Here is a 17,346-nt window from a genome sequence, read left to right as displayed (position 1 = left end):
CCCTAACGCAGGAGCCTTGTGGTTGAGCACGCAGCGAGCAAGTTATTTTTCTCCATTTACAACACTGCATTGTCAAGAAATTCTTATAGAGGAGCACTTGAAAAGGAAGGGAAATAATTAAAAAAAAAAAAAAAAAACAGAAATGTGCTTCCTTAGCAAAATGACCTTTGTTTATACAGCGTTATCACTCAGTGAAATAAAGCACTATTTAAAAGGACGCAATTGTCCCTGCGAGTGCAGCATAACAAGCAACAGTGACATAAAAGCAGTAAAAAAAAAGAAAAGAAGAAGAAGCCTTGAAATAAAGAAAAAAGCTGCGAGAGAAAAGTCTTGGCATAAGATGAGTGATTAAGTGCCGTCTCCACTAAAGCATTGGATGACGGATAGCTGCCTCGGCTGCCATCACGGTTCGATCTCAAGAGTCTGCTCAGCTGTTCAGTTGTTGAACTCCTGACGGTGTTAAAATATCTACAAAAATCTCAAAAATTTCAAACCCAGTTTTTTCTTGTTTTCTGCCTTTTTCCTCTCCCTCATCTTCAGACCCTCTTTTTTTTTCCTATTTGGCCTTTCCCTTATTTCATTTTCTCTGTCTACTTATGTGTTCCTGTATATCTCTCCTCACCCCCCCTCTTGCCCGTTTACCTCCGTTCCTTGCCTGTGCTATCAAATTTTAATGACTATGTCTTACTAAAGAGCCTCCAGTGACCAAAAACCTTACTAAACCACTTAGTCTACTAACTGAACAGGCTGGGCATCCTAAATACTTAGAGGTGCATTAGATTTCTTGTTCAGTCTTGGTGCCTGTGTCTGAGATGAAACTCTGCAACTATCAACTGAATCCAAATCAAGCTGTTCAACTCTTCTCGGGCTCATTTCTGCAGTCGGGCTGCTTTAGAATCAGCACACACCGCTGAAACTTCAATTTGGGTTACTAAAAAGTTGTAATCCGTGGTTTGTTTTTAGGAATTTTCTCCCGGCAGAGGCTCCCGGTGGGGCGGGCGCCGAGACAACAGAGCGGCGAGGTGATCTTTGATCGAGAAGTGGTGGTGTAATTCAATTAATTATATTTTGCTCCAGGCAACAGAAGTCAGGGAGGGGATCATTGAGAGCGAGCGCCGAACGACCAGGTGGAAAAATAACAAGTGGAGAGTGTGTGTGCTCGCACACTGGCTGACCCCTGCAACCTCCTCTCCTCACAAAACTGTCAAAATCTCTGTGCTTTCACTGGGCTTTTACTCAATGAGGTTAGTCCAAAGGTGAGCCTGTTCATCTATAACTTCCCTCCCTCTGCTTCCATCCATCTCTCCATCCCTTCCTCCTTACCCCACGCTCTCCCCCTTCCCCGCTATTTCATCATCCTCCTCTCTCTCTCTCTGCCTCATTCAGGATTGCGCCTCTCTAAACAGTTTGTTCCTGCAGCCTCCATCCCTCCATCCCTCCCTCCTCCCCCTCCTCCTCCTCCTCCTCCTCCTCCTCCTCCTCCTCTCTCATGCACTCCCTTTCTCTCTCCTAGTGTATTAAGGGGCTTTGACGCTCTCAGTAAAAGCTGATTTATTCTCTGGGTGGTATCGATCGGTTTCTGCATTAAAGATTATAATTCATTACCCCAGCCCCTTTTAATACATTAAACACTCAAAATAAAAATAAAATAACCCCCACCCACCCAACCACCCAGACTCCCTGTGTCCTACGGGTGCAGGAAAACACTCTCGTCGAGACGTCCGGCCTGTCGTCCTGGGCCCCAGAGCTCCACCTGGTGTGTGTGTGTGTGTGTGTGTGTGTCACTGACTCAGACATAGAGATACTTACAGGAGCACAAACACACTCAAACAGTCTGATGCAGGTTAGAGATATCAAATACAGGCAAATGCACACAGAATCACAAATGTGCAACCACTAAATGTTAGAGGCCAAAACAACTGAGCAACTGATTAACTGATCAATAAAAAATGTATCATTTTAGTGACCTGCTGTACACAAGCAAAAATACCAAACATTCACGGCAGTCTTTCAAGAGTGAGGGTGTCATCATGGTTCGCTGAACGTCTTTGGGTTTCAGGGTTTGTTCGACAAAATAAGACATCACCTAATATGATGTCACCTTGGGCTCTGAAAAATTCAGGATTTTTCCTCTAGTCTTTAGCGATGCTAACGGCATGGCTCTGGGGATGTCAGTCTGTCATTTCCCAGAATGAAAGTCAATGGGTAAAAAGCTTTCACTTATTCTGCAAAAAATAAAATCTCAGTTTCTGCTTATTTCTGTTCAAAAATGTTGATGGACATTCACGGCTCTCACATGATTAATCCCAACGGCTTTGATGATCTGCCGACTTTTACTCTTTCACAGCTAGTGGCTAGTGGGTGGGTTGCACACAGCCGTCATCATCTCATCTGCTTTTTAGTTTGTCATTTTTTTTAAAAATGAATGAGATGATGAATCAAGTGGCATCACCAAGCTAAAATGTAATTTTCTCTGCTTTATGACCAAATAACTTACCTAGTAAGGAAATATAACCATTTGCGCTATAGCATGCTAGACAAGACAGTGGGTGTCAAATAAGAAGAAAAGCAAAACAAAACGTGAAAATATGCACGTTAGCATTGTTATTGTGAGATTATAAGCATTCTAGCATTTAACTCAAACCACTGCTGTGTGCAGCCTGACAACAGTGCTTCCTGCCTACAGCTGCTGGCACGGCTGGAAACATATAGTCCTATCTGACAAACCCTAGTCAAGGTGACGTGTGTTTACTCTGCCTTGTTGCTGTATGTGAAAGGTATGAACACAGAGGGGTGGGAGGATGTCTAGGTCATCGCAGTTCTTCCTTTGTGCAGCAGAAACAGTCACAGATCTGGACTGACGTCTGTGTGAAAGGGAGGACAAGCATGACGGAGACAGACACCGAGGCTATTGTTGTTCCGTGTCACATCTCTTGACTCTTTAAACGGCAGCATCGCACAACTGTGGGGCGGCATTTGTTTTGGTTCAATGTAAACAAGCAACACTGGCATAATGAGGGATCTACGGCAAAACAGAAGGATCACCGTTTAGAAGAGGAAATAGACAAAACAATTACTTGTGGAAATAATGTGCAGATTTTTCTTAGATTAGATGGACTCTACCACGGCCTTGGCCACCAACCGAGTATAGATTTCCTTCCAGACAGGTCAAGTTAAGGATTTGTGTACTGCCTATGTACACTCGGGCTTGTCAATACAGCTGGCCTCTGTGGGATAGTAAGGATTTAAGAAGCACCATGTGTCCCCTATTGATTTTACCCCAAATGACTGCACCAATTCCCTGCACAAAACAAGATTGCCCTTCCCCATTGTCTTGACAGATTGATTTTGTATCTCGGCCATGAGGACTTGAGGAGCGTCCCCTGATTCTGCCCCCTAGCACTGTCACTCTGGCGGACAATTTCCCTCTTCATCCTTACCTCTCCCTGTCTCTTCTCTTTCTCCTTCCATTAAAAGGACTCTTCTACCTCCAAGCTCCAACTTCTCTCTCTCCGGCCTTCCCCCTCCTCCTCCTCCTCCTCCTCCTCCTCCTCCTCCGGCCTTCGTCTGCCCCTCCTCTGCCTCTTTCCCTCTGACAGGCTTTCAGACAGTAAATCAGAGACATTGATCCAGTGCAGCGCCCAAGTGTCCTGGATTCTGCTAAAGAGCCATTTTCATTTCACAAGCAGTTTACTGGCCTCGCTGCCCCCCCACCCGTAAACATCACCCTCCTCCCTCTTCTCTCGCTCTCTCCATCACGGCCTCATCCATACACATCACCCATCTCACCTAACTGCCAGATCCTCGTCCGTTCCTGAGTGGGGCTATTTTTCCCCCCACTTTTTGCTCCTGACTCTCAATTTTCTTACAAGAGAAATACCTTGAAATGCCTGAAACATTTCACTAATAGACATATTGACTGCACAGTGCACACACACCTTACATACAGTACACACCGTGCCCACGTTTTTCCACAACCAGGATCCACAGCACAGCAGGGCTCCTTAAATTGGCTCCAAGAGGTCAAACTAATTTACTTTCTCTATCATTTCTTTGACATCAGCATTAACGGAAAATGTAAAGGTCTACTTTGTTAATAAGTTTTTCCATCTATAATGCAGTTTTTTTAATTTATGTTTTATTTAATGTGGGAAAACACGAGAGAGACGACCATCTGCTACTGTGTTTGATGATAACTTTGTATCACACCCTCTTATCTATTCAGTGCATCTACATATAGACCAACACAGTCAACATGGTTTAATATCACAGGCCAGTGAGTGTGTTTATGAGCTGTCAGTCATTTCAAAAAGTGGCCGCTGTGTCTTTCAGTCTGTGTGGCTGGTTGGCTGTCATGATTTTTCTTATGTATAAATGTAAAACTCTGCAGCTCTGTCGGTTTCCCCCGTATTGCTTATAAAACACACTTCCCACCGCGGCGATTGTCACCGCTAACTGGCATTTAGTCGAACGTGAGCCACCGTTGAAGCAGTGTTTACGATTTGCAATTTAGCATGATTATGTGTGATTAAGCAATTGTGATTAATAGTGCCCTAAAACAGCATTTGTTTTGTGGTACTTTCATAAAGCAATTGATTCAAGGCTGTTCAGTTTCCCTTCATGAATGAGAAACAGCCTGAATTGAGAGAAATCCTGGATATTAATGACTTTTATTGCTGCATTAATGCAATGTGGGCAAAGTGGGAAAAAACAGGAAAACCTCCCATTATACCAGTTTAGGGATTTTCATATTACTCCAATATTTCTACTATTTCTACCCTACAACCCTGCAGTCACGTCAACTACACAAGCAAGTATTTGGGGAAAAGTAAAACCACACAAACTGAATGCAGCTCTTTTAGTTAAACTGATAGTGTTATACTTAAGATTTAGTACAGGATCTGACAGCAATGAGGCTTCACAGTGATTTTGCCACAGGCTTGTTTGTTATTCGGTGTTATTCTTTTTGCCAAAACGCAGCTGTCAAAATCTCCTGATAAAGCTGACTGGGAATAACGCTAACAAACACAAGAAACTTGACATCACATGTGTGTTTTTTTTCCTCATTTGTAATTATGGTGTGAACAACCCAACATGAATGTGTTCACTGAGCTGAAACATCTGTTTGAGTCAACAATCATCTAACTGACTTACAGCACACACAGTGTCTCAAAGTGACATTAACTTGTCCACGTCCTGTTATTGAAGAGGGACAACAGAGCTGTCACAGCTAACAAAGTTGATGACGGCCGCTTATCTCGGCCCGGGCTCTGACAGGACAATAAGTTCACACTGTTCAGTCACATCTTTGCACCATTGACAATCACTGCTCCTTTATGGAACAGTTTTCCCTTGAACAGAGGAGTTACATTGAAGTTAACACAGTTGTCACACAGCTAATAATCCACAATGATTTCCTCTATTTTAGACTCTCCACTTCCACCAACCGAGGCAACTTCCTATCGGTCAACAATGCACATTTCTGTGTCAGAGTTGTTGATCTGCACGCGTGTCCTCCGACTATGACGGTCCTATTAGAGTAAATTGATTTGTCATTTCAAATTCTGGTGTGTTCAGGACAAACACTTAAGACCCTGCACACCCTCAGGGCCGTTTTAAGTCACTGTCTCATTAAAGCCATGTTCAGCTGGGAGGCTGCTGGAGGTCGACTCACTCCACTTGTACTGTTTTATTCGTCCTGCCCTGTGTGGCACAACAAAGATACGGTTCAAGCATAGCACTGTATATATACTGTACTGTATAACCCTACACAGGCACAGGAGCAGAGCTGCGTCGCACATCACACCCCCATTCACCACTTCTTATATAACAAATACATTTTTTTCAATCTATAGTAAGCATTTAAACACTTAGTGTATGACTCACAACAGACAGCTACGGAGTAACACGTCTTAATCTTTGTATAATGCAATACATTCATGTGGGATTGTTGGCAGAAAGCAATATGAGATGAACACTGTTTTTGTTTTTTTTTGGCTGTGGGGGATTTTTAGGGCAATATAGAGCATAAATTTCACAGTTGTGACACTTAAATAAAATGGTGTACAGTAAACACAAACAGACAATGCATTCACTTCTTAAGAAAACGAGATGTGCCAAAAGGTAGATCTTAGAATTAAAAAGACGACACCAGGGTTAATTCAATGTGCGGCTCTCCCCTCCGTTCTTACTGCCCATAATTTTATTTCAACAAAGTTAATAGAGTGACAGTCTTCTTCCCACTTTGAGTGATTACAATGGCTGCTGTCAGGTCGGACAACATTTTATCAAGTCAAATGAATTTACTGCAAAGCACTTTGCAACTTTTATTTTGAAGAACACTGAATAAATAAATCTTTATCTCCAACACACACTCAGAGAGATTTTTTAACACTTTATGTGATACACAACATTGCTGTATTTGACAAAACCTGCATATAAATAAATTAGCTTATCACACTGCAATTAACTGCACTACCCGAGCCTGCAACAACAACACAATGAACAGCTGAGACACAGCATAATGAAAACCACATTCGGAGAGCCTGCCACAATAAAAACCATTCAGCAGAATTGCAAAACCGCCAATTCCCCTCATTTTATATAAGAGCATTTCAGCCAAACCAGAAACAGTGCAACGGCAGAGAAATGCTGCTGCTTCTGAATAAGAACCACTTAGATTAAAATGACACAATGCAAAAGCAATAAACAAACAGACAGACTAACAATTTGAAGTTTATTCCACGTTTCCCCCCTGCTGGAAAAAAAAACTCAAGCGGAGGAGCACCAAATGTGTTTAAGTGCCAAGAAAGTGTTGAAATGTTGACAAGGCAGTAACCTACTAGACTGCAAGGAACAAAGTCGGCAACAGCAGTCATCAGCCCGAAATAATTCTTCATCAAACACCTGAGAGTTCGCTGCCTTCAGATACTGTTAACAGAACAAGCAGTTGACATTTTCCACACAGTACTTTCTCCCATCACACATAAGTCTTTGCCATTGAGGGAATTAAAAAAGTACACACACACACACACAGGTGTGTTGGCGGGCGGTGAGCAGCGAGTAATTTCCAGGGCCAACAGGATTATCAGTGTATGTTCAGGAAGATGGCAGGGGATAAGCCTTCAAGTTAACGAAACAGTTAGCGTAATTGGTCTTCATCTGTCATCTCAAACAGAGCCGTGGACTGTTTGAGGACGAGAGCGAAAGAAAGAGAGAGGGAGGGAGAGATTACTGACGGGACAGTGATGAAAATTGGTCGGAGGATAATGAGTCTAGTTGTCTTTTCATCCTCCCATCCTCTGTCTCTCGCTCCCCATCTCTCTCATTATTCAGAGTGACTAGTCGGAGAGTAGCTTCACAGTCTGCTGCTTATTAAAAAACCCAGAGTGCCTTTAGATGAGTTCATCAGGCTCTCCATCCCTCTTTTCCCTCCATCCCTTCATCCTCCCGCCAGCTCTGCATCCTCTCATCCCTTCATCCCCACCTTTTTTTTCCCTCTCTCCCTTCCTCTCTCTCAGTTTGAACTCCTACATCCTTCCTCTCTCTCTCTCTCTATCCCTCCCTCTTCCATCTGTTTATTTTTTCCACCATCCTGTAGAGTGAAACAGCAAGAAGGAGAGATGAGGAGGAGGAGGAGGAGGAAGAGGAGGAAGCAGAAGAAACAGAAGAGGCCCAGACATGAGGAGAATCAAAGAGCTCAGGAGAGGAAAAGACAATCCCCTTTGTGACAGATGAAGCTCTTATACAAAAAATAAAAAATAAAAAATGGGGAGGGGGGGCTTCTCCCAATTTCCTGTTGATATTCTTTGTAGTTTATTTTTTCCCCTGCAACCACTCTCCTTCCTCTGGCCCATCTCTCCTCCTCCTCCCCCCCCCTCCCTGTGCCACCGTGGCAGATTGTTTGGAATCAATAAAGATGGTTGTTGGCAGATGAAAGTCATGGGGCGGGACGGTGGCTCGCTAAACACTCATTTCGCTTCACACAAATCACCGCCTGTGTCCCGCCGACACGTGACGGCCACATCCCGCAACAAACAATTAAAACCTCATACAGATGCGCTGCGGGGAAAAAAGCGTGATGGTGCCTGGATAAATACACATATGGTGGTGTGGTGTGTTGTTGTGACAGGCAGGCAGGCAGCGAGGGTAGATGGGATTTGGACAGCATGGAGACGGTGGGGAGAAGAAGAAAAAAAGAAAAGAAAAAATGAAACAAAGGAAAAAGAAGAAGAGAAAAGGGACAGGATTGATGATTGTTGTTAAAAATGAACAGGTGCTGCAGTCACCTAAAAAACAAGAGAGCTTTGAAAGTGGAAAATTGGAAATAATACTGCTGGTAGCAAACAGGAGACCGATGGATGGATGGATGGATGGATGGATGGATGGATGGATGGATGGATAGATAGATAGATAGATAGATAGATAGATAGATAGATAGATAGATAGATAGATAGATAGATAGATAGATAGATAGATAGATAGACGTGTAACTAAGCAGCAGTTGACAAGTCGCTTTAGCTACATTAGCTATTAGCATCAACGGTTGTTTACTCACCTCTCAGGAGGAACTGTTGAGTTCAGCCTTAAAATGTTTTTCCTTTTCTCACCAGCAGTCGCTCCAACGATGGAAATAAACACCAATGTTAATCCTTGTCACTTTTTATTACATGATCTTGAAGACGGTTTGCTTAAGTTAGTTGCCAACTTGTCAACAACCAGGTAGCCAGGGGACAGGACAGCAGCTCAGACGTTGCTAGGTATAGAGGGCGCGTGGCATTGTCATGTATTTTAAAAACAAAGATGGCGGCAGCCGTCAGTAAAGGGATCATTCAACATTTTGGCTAATTGGCCGATTACTATAATCTCTATAGTCATTGAAGTAGGTTCATCTGTGCATGTTGTTTTAAGATCCTCGGGGCAAACTGTACAGGTCCCTCAAAACTCATCAAATACACAATCAACAACTCTAAAATGCTCTTGTGGAGAAGTGACCTGCACAATAATTAGCCTACATGCTATGAAATAATCATGTATAAATTATGTAACATTACCACACATGAAGCAAATACTCTGAACTTCTTGAAAACATCTTTGAAACCACTCTGCCCAGCAGCCTGTCTGGAGTGCAGTAGTTTTTTCGGCTATGCATTTGTCATTTATTTGTTACATTAGCCTACATTATAGCCTATCACATGACATTATAATTAAAGGTGCCATATGTAAGAATGTGGCCAAAAACGGTTACTGCAGTCAAATTCAAAACACAGCTATCTCGTTTTTTCTCCCAGTCGTAGCGGCAGCTCAGTGGACCAGACCGGAGGCTGAAATGCCACTGACGCCGCCGTGACTGGGAGAGAGGGCTAGGTGGCGCAACATGTAAACATGTAAATTCAAAACATAAACATGATTTGCAGTCTGCAAAAAATATTTTTAATCGAATACTCTGGCTGTACTATTGTTGTTGGTGAGTTCATCATGTTATATGAACATTATGCCTGAGTCTCTGTGACATATTAGGAGGATTTTACAGCCAGTTGCTTTAGATTTCTTACATATTGTACCTTTAAAGGTAATGAACCTACCCCTATGACTGTAGGTATAAGTGGAGGTGACATTTGACAGCAGATAAAACTTACAATTATAGTTAAAGTACCTAAAATGAATTGTGATTTGAACATTTCATGCATGTTGTATTGCTGTTTTAGTCTAATTAAGATATTTATGATGAAATGCCTCAATTATAATTCAGTAGGCCTATAGCTTATCAACTTTTATTGGAAATGTATGCTTGCTATATAAATAGATTTTATTACAACTCTAATAGATACTCAGTATTTAATTATGAACTAATAACTCAAGTACTTGATTTACATGTGTGGAGACTTCTGCAGCCTATAATGTGTCTTATTAGTGGCAAAACAGTAAACACTCTATAAATATCTTACTGATATTGACCTTCTGGCCCAGGCTTATTGTTAATAAATTGCAACAGTTTAATTCAACAAATCATTTTAGAAGACATGCTTTGTGCCTTCTTTATTGTCAAATACTGTACATATAGCACAGTACAACAATAATGGTTTCCCTCTGAAATCTAGTGCAACGTGTATAGAAAAGCATAATAAAATACTAGAGCTATCCTAAAACTGTGCTTACAGTAAGTGAAGAATAAATTAACTTTCCGCCACTGCCGAAAGATAAACAAAGTCCCTCTTCCTGTCTCCTTCTCATACAGACGAGAGAAAACAAGGAAGGAAATATTCATGTGTTCCCTTGTGATGCTCAGTTCACTGACTCGTATTGCATCCTGAGAAATAATCAATTCACACACCAGAGGCCTGTGTGATTCGTTTTAATAAGCTTTTTGTCATTGTCTCACACACATGCATACACAGTGAAATCCCAATATTCAAAAAGCACATGGGGCACATAACTCACAGGAGGCTGCAAAGCTACCACTGATCACAGACAATAAAGGTCAAGTTAGAGTGCAGCTTAAGGTGCACACAGTCCATTTTTCATGAGGATTATCAACATCACTTCATACTTTCATCTTGACACCTCTTCACTTTAGGCATTAGTGGGAAAAACAGAGAAACGAATCAACATCTGCAGAAAGCCAGCGAGCACTTCAAAAAAAAGCTATCATCCATTTAGGAGCTCTCCTCCGGCTGAGGAAGGTCTTGATCTGCATCAGCAGCGGGGAGGAGGAATCTGGATATTGAGCGTAGCGGTGTGGATCCGCACCAGCAAAATCTGACAGATCCACTCTCTTAGAGTTTACTCTTGACAGCGGTTTCTGTGGGAGCTGAGAGAGAGAAAAAATTGTAAAACAAGGGAAGAGAGCATTTTACCTTGGCCATGCAGCAGTTAATAGCATTTTGGCATTTGGGGCGTCTGGTTGCTTCAGAGGGATCTGTTAGTGAGGATTAGTCACTTTCAGTCCAACATGGCTAAAGACACACTCAAAACATGCAAATACACGCACACTCACACACACATCAAACAGACAGCTAGTGTGGGTAGTGCCAGTTGTTGGAGACACATAAGGTTTATAGCGGAGACTTGGAGGCCTGCCTGCAGCAGCTCTGTCACACAGACAGACAGTTCCGGTCCATCTACCAGCCAAGCACCGCTACTGCTCGCTCACTGCTGCTACAAAATCTGCTGCACATCCATTAGGGGAGAGAGACACCAACAGCTAGCACAGGCTTTTTAAAGGGACACACCTGCCTTTTTGGAAAATAACCTCTTTTTAGCCAACTGACCCAGTGTGAAGATAGAGGGTGCCCATTTCATGCAATCAAGTGGAGCTGCTGAAACTTTTGCATGTTGAGCAGAATAAATGAGAATTAGTTTCATCAAAGATGTGTGAAAATAGGCCCTACAGCTCTGAAGCTGGATGGTTTATAATTGTACAATTTGACAAAGAAATCAAAGCTAATAGGCTATTAAACATTTTTTGACCAGCTGGGACACAGAAACAAACTCCAAACACATTTTAATATATAATACTGTCAAAAGTCATTGCGAAACATATTAGAGGCCATTTGGAGTCTATGTTCTTGCTACGTTTAGTTGTTTTGTTCAACACCAGCTCATAAGGGAAATATCTTCATTGCTTCTTTAGCTGCTAAATGCTCCAGTATGTTCACCAGGTAGTTGCTAACTTTACATTGCCTGTCTTCCATTTAGTATTACCAGTATACGTTTTTTGTTTGTTTGCCTGTATGCTGACCATAACACATAAGCAAAGAGTTTAGTCACTGAATAGGTGATAACCGGCTGTGTACAGCAGATGATGACTGTAGCTTTGTCACTATGAGCAACACCAAATGTTAATATAAAGTACAGGTTGGTGGAAAGTGAATATTAGTGCAACTTCAAATGATCTATAGTCAGTTTGATGTGTTGTAAATATATTGATTAGGCTAAATTATATAGCAAATACAAATTTCCCTTCACATCTGTATAAAAAAAATGGTGTAATCGCTCAATGAGAGCTTATCTGGGAACTGTGAAAGATGGCAGACTTTCTCTCCAACTACAGTACATCCTGAGGATAAATTGAAGTTCTACAGTACTTCAGGTACAAACTTTCCTCTTTAAGATCAAACTAGAAGTGAGCTTAGGTTTCATTTTTGTCTTTTGGTGAGGCTGGCGTTTTGCTAATTTAAAAGTTCTGTGTAGTTCAAGGAACTAAAATGTATTTCAAACTGTTAATCTCAAACTCATGTTAGTGTAGGTTTGGTTTGAGTTTGTTTTTCCTTAGTCATTGCTACATTTTCACCTACAAAACCCTCCTAAGTTAACTCACAGACTGTATTTAGCTTTTTGTATAAAGCAGAGCCTATAAGGGCATCACAGTTTGAGATCCCATTATTTTTAGCAACTGATCTTCCCTGAGGCTGGCAACGAAATGAGAGAGAAATCCTTCCTGGTATCAGCCACTACTGTCTGCAAAAAGATCAAAAAATTAAGACTCTTAACCCAGTGTCTGAGTTTAAAGCTTATGTGAGAGATACAGCAGCAAAGTTGATTGGATTCTGCTTTTATTTTTAATAGGCTGCTCTTCTCTTGTCTCTTACTCTTCTTTAACTCCATGTCTGTCAGGGCATGTAAGTGAAATACTCTAAGTCCTTGGTTTATGGTATGTTTTTTTTTTTCTAATCTTGTCTTATGTCTTTAACTCATTTTTTAAAATGTGAAGCTAACTGCTGCCGTTGTGGCTAACCACTATTCAAACATGCTCTGAATTGTAAAGGTAATTGAGTAACATACATATTAATGTTATACTGAGTGATATATTCAAACCCCATGGGCATTTCTCTGTTGCATTGACTTTACTGCCACTGAAATCATGAAATGTCTCCTTTTATTTAAAATTAAACACAGTTCTCCCTGCTTTGGTTTCAGTGTCAACCTTTCTCCACTGTGTTGGCTTTTCTTTTCTGCTGTCAGGAGACTGAGTGAAGGGCTGTCTGTTGGTTAATCTTTGGTGTTAACTTTTCTCATTTCAGTTAATTCATTGCAGCTATCATTTGTCACATAACTCTCTGGAAGTGGAATTGCTAAAATGAACAAAGTCTGATTATTGTAATTGCTTTCTCAGGTCTCAAAGCACAGACAGAGGCAGGTTTTAAAGGCACCAATTCAATTGTTTACTCTGCTAACTTCTTACTGTGTATTAAGAATATGAGTTTGACTGACTCCTCTCTATGTGAATAATTCAGGTAAATGCGAGACTTTGTCCAAATTAGATGGAGGGATGTGCAGCAAGACATTTATAGGATTCTTCCTCAGCAATTTCCTGGTTGTTTTGCTGGTCTTGAGTCTGTTGCTGTAGCAGCAGCTGTGTGCTGAGGCATAGGGGGAAAAATCTATCTATTTTATGAAAGCAGAACGCATGTGATGGTTGAGACCTTGCACTCAAAATGTTTTGGAGGCGAGAGGTGAGTTTGATTTATAGCAGTGGTAAAGCATGTCATTAGAGGTTATGGCTGCAGTTGTAATACCAATGCTTAATTTGAATAATTGAGTGAATGACTGATCATGCTTAGAAGCCCAGACTGCTGGGCATTATAACACTATCAATCACAAGTGTAATCAAAACAAATGGGTGAAGTCATCATGTCACAGCCTGTGCCAACATAAAATTTACGTATTTACCAAACTTCATTTAACTACACAGATCAATTTGCAATAATGGCACACTACTTTCTTTTTAGTCTATTTTGAAAAGCATGTTAGACAGAGCTCACAGATGGAAAGTGGGACCTTGGAGGCTCAAGGCATGGTTGTTTTTTTTCATACTTTCTCATTTAAACACAACACTTTTCACCTTTAGAGGAAAATGCTTTTAACATTTTCTCCCACAGCAAAAGTTTGTAAACTAGCCAGCTTGAGGCCAGCAGTGCCCATTACTTTCATTCAGGGATGCACAGAATGCAAAAAGCCATTTGCATTTAACCGAGGCACAAAAACAGGCAATTTATTCCCAAAATATGACAAGTGCTGGTTGGAGAAAATGTTAGGGTTCCCTTCTATGACAAACAATTTAGTATTCACACAAGGGTTAAGGCTGCCAACAACAACAACAACAACAACAACAACCACCACCACCACACTAAATGCAGTTATTTCTCTTTATGGAGCAAACTATACATGTTGACACGACGTGTTGGTTACCTGAACAATGAACTGGTGTCATTGGTCAGGCTAAAAGGGTGGGCACAGAGATGAAGGGAAAACACAGATGACTGGGTAGAAATCAACTTCCAAACACTCAACTTGGAAAAACACAAAAACACACACACACTGCACATTTTTCGGTCACTCACTGCTTCTAACAGGGTCTTCGCACCATGAAAAAGAATAGTTCAACATGCTGGAAAACAACATGTTTTTGCTTTTGTCCTTGAAGTGAGATGAGAACAACAGCAGCTGAGTGTAGTGATTGCTCTTAGTGTGTTGAGGTCCTCACAGTTTCCCCATTCACACGTTTCACGTCAGGTGTCGGAAAATCCAGGTGTAATGTCGTTTACACTTAGCCACATACGGTATTTATACACTGATGAGCCAAAACATTATGAACACCTGCCTAATATGCTGTTGGTTCCCTCTGCATACTGCCAAAACCTCTGAGTGGGCGTTGGTGTTGGTTTGCTCTGTGGGATCTGGCACCAAGATGTTAGCAGCAGATCCTGTAAGTTGAGATGGCCCCTTATGTTTTTACTCTCCTGCATCTGATACGCTGCCTTCATCGAGGTAACCAACGATATTTACTTCCATCTGTGAGTGGACACAGTTTTGGCTAATTAGTTCCTGTATCTCTGTTTGCCAGAATTAAAAATCAGATGCTTCTTTTAGTTTTTCCTGGGCTGCATGTAAATCACAGGTTGGTCCTGCTTCAGTTCATAGCGTGTAGGCAACAGCAACTAAACATCTTCAGAGGAGGAAAGACATATGCACTTAAGCTATAACGGTGATGGTTTTAAAAGCTCTCTCCAAGAACTATCCATAAACTAACACATGACAACAACAGATGATTGACTTGCATGGATGGACAAAATGTACTCCAGATGCTCCGTCCTCACCCACACAGATCAATGCTCTCCCACATGCATTGACACAGTGGCTGAGTATAAAGATGCTAAGTGTGCTAGTGTTTTCTGGACACATGTGAATTAATGATCTGTAAATGTGCTGACAGATTTTTTTTTTTAAGCTAAGCTACCCTGACTCCAGCTCTGCACTCAACACAATGACACATGGTTCCTGTCAAATTAATTAAAAGCCTTTTTCCACTATTGTCAACAATAAAAAAAAAGGTTCATTCACCAATCACATCCGGTCCAAACAAACAACTCTGGGTGTTTCCACCAATTTTCATCCCTCGCCCTCAGAGCACAGTTGCTGTAAACACACCTGTGACCTGTCCAGCGCGGTGCAGTTAGAGCAGAAACACTGCTGCGACACTGTGCCCGGGGATGAAGGAGTGCACGCAACCCTCTAATTAGGTTTTAAAACACACAATAACTGATCGAAGTCTCTGACGCTTTTACAGAAGCACCAGCCAGACGATGAGATGTGACAGATCCATTTTTACAGTTTGCACGGCAGCTGGCAGCTCACTCTTCCCCACCTACAGCTTTCTTGTGTGTGTGTGTGTGTGTGTGTGTGTGTGCTCTGCTCCTTGCAGTCGTGTCTGTCCAGCCCTCAGTCAAAACAGATTCAGACATGACTGAATCTGCTTATATCTGCAACATTCGGGTGGAGAAGAGTTAAAAGTGCATCCCCCCAAATTGTTCAACTATTCCTTTTTATTGTATTGACCTTTTAATGTTTGGATCCCTTACAGGCTACTGACGATTGTGAGTGTGTTTACAGTCCTAATTGTGCCCCTGAGCTGATAATACAGATTGTTCTCAGTCATGTTCCTGCATCTCAGAAAAACCTGAGTGGCTGCTCCAATAAAACAAAAAAAGAAAAAAGAAAAAAAAAGAACAGTCTGGTTTTAGTGGCGCAATAAATATGAAAAATAAATGTATATGTATATATATTGCAGATCACGTCTTGTCGTCTCTCGCTGAAATGATTCCAGACCATGGCTTACATGACATAGAGTGTGCGTAACACAGATCATTATTTGGATTTGACACAGTGTCTTAACTCCCCCAGAACCAGAGCGTCTGACAATTATCATCAATCATTGGAGTTTGTGTTCTGATGAACTGAACTGATTGAATAAATAAATAAATGAAATAAATTCAGGAGCAGAATAACAAAGCAGTTTCTCTCATTGTCAGCCATGGGGAAGGCCAGGGCAGTGAACAGCATCATGCATCACATGTACAGTATGTCATGATCTCTTAATGTGCTCAAGTGTGTCACTGTGTGGTTTGTGCGTCAGAATGATTTGATACAACATACATGTCCCGCGGAGCATGATTAAGTGTGTTTGTTTTTTCTTTGTATGTCAGTGCACGTGTGAGTGCAGCAATGTGTATGTTTATTTACTATAATTAAACAGAGTTAAGTCTGCTGTATACACACACAGTGTGTCTAATGGCCTTGTGTATGTGTGAATGTACTGATGTGCAAATAGCACACAGTGGATGATGCAGAGTATTTATCACACCACTGTGTGTGTCTCTATTAGCGTGTGCAGCTAAATTGAGCTGGGCTGAGCTGTCATCGCTGAATATAGGCAAGAGTGTGAGTGTGTGTGTGTGTGTTTTTGTGTGAGTGAGCAAAAGCAAGACAACTCACCAGCAGGGAAGTAGAGCGGGAGGTTCTGCAGATACAGTTCTTTATCCGTCGGCAAGAACACGCAGAAGATGACTCTGTCCAGCTGACACACACACACACACACACACACACACACACACACACACACTGACCTTTATTACAAGCATATGCAATAACCATGAATTCATCAACAGCAGAGGGTGAACAATGTAACAGTGTGTGACATTGTGCCGCGGCGATATCTGGAGAACGCAGCTAATGCATCAGTCCATTACTCCCCTATTAGCTCGCTATTATGATCATGACACAAGACAGCGCTTATTACACTGCATGTGTGGACAAAGTGCTGGAGAGAGACAGCGTGCATGTGAGAGAGAGAGAGAGAGAGAGAGAGAGAGAGAGAGAGAATGAAAGGAAGAGGGTAGAGAGAGACTTCTGTGTCTGTCTATAAGTACTTTTATTGTACGAGTGTGAACGAGTGTGTCTATGGATGTGTGCATAATAGACAGAGAAGCAACTGTGTGTTTTAGTGCATGCCCCTGAGTGTTATACTGACTGTGAGTATATTTGGCACTAGGTCGTCATTTTAACACA

At 41.7% G+C, this 17,346-nt stretch overlaps 1 protein-coding gene across 2 annotated transcripts in view; it reads right to left on the bottom strand.

Annotated features, from left to right (window-relative positions):
* Nucleotides 1-10,338: 10,338 nt before the first annotated feature.
* Nucleotides 10,339-17,346, bottom strand: part of macrod1 (mono-ADP ribosylhydrolase 1) — a 118,883-nt gene continuing 111,875 nt past the window's right edge. Inside the window, exons 9-11 of one of the 2 annotated variants that reach the window (XM_083980182.1) lie at nucleotides 16,774-16,855; nucleotides 14,191-14,220; nucleotides 10,339-10,810 (exon numbers count right to left, since the gene is read on the bottom strand). In XM_083980182.1, the coding sequence (XP_083836308.1) occupies nucleotides 14,216-14,220; nucleotides 16,774-16,855 (87 nt within the window). In that variant the 3' untranslated portion in view covers nucleotides 10,339-10,810; nucleotides 14,191-14,215. The remainder of the gene's footprint in view (nucleotides 10,811-14,190; nucleotides 14,221-16,773; nucleotides 16,856-17,346) is intronic. The other variant, XM_083980181.1, reaches the window with a different exon arrangement.

Source organism: Trachurus trachurus, assembly GCF_905171665.1.
Source record: "Trachurus trachurus genome assembly, chromosome: 10".
Classification (NCBI taxonomy): Eukaryota; Metazoa; Chordata; class Actinopteri; order Carangiformes; family Carangidae; genus Trachurus; species Trachurus trachurus.
The sequence above is the reverse complement of the archived record's forward strand: the minus strand, read 5'-3'. Positions and strand labels throughout refer to the sequence as shown.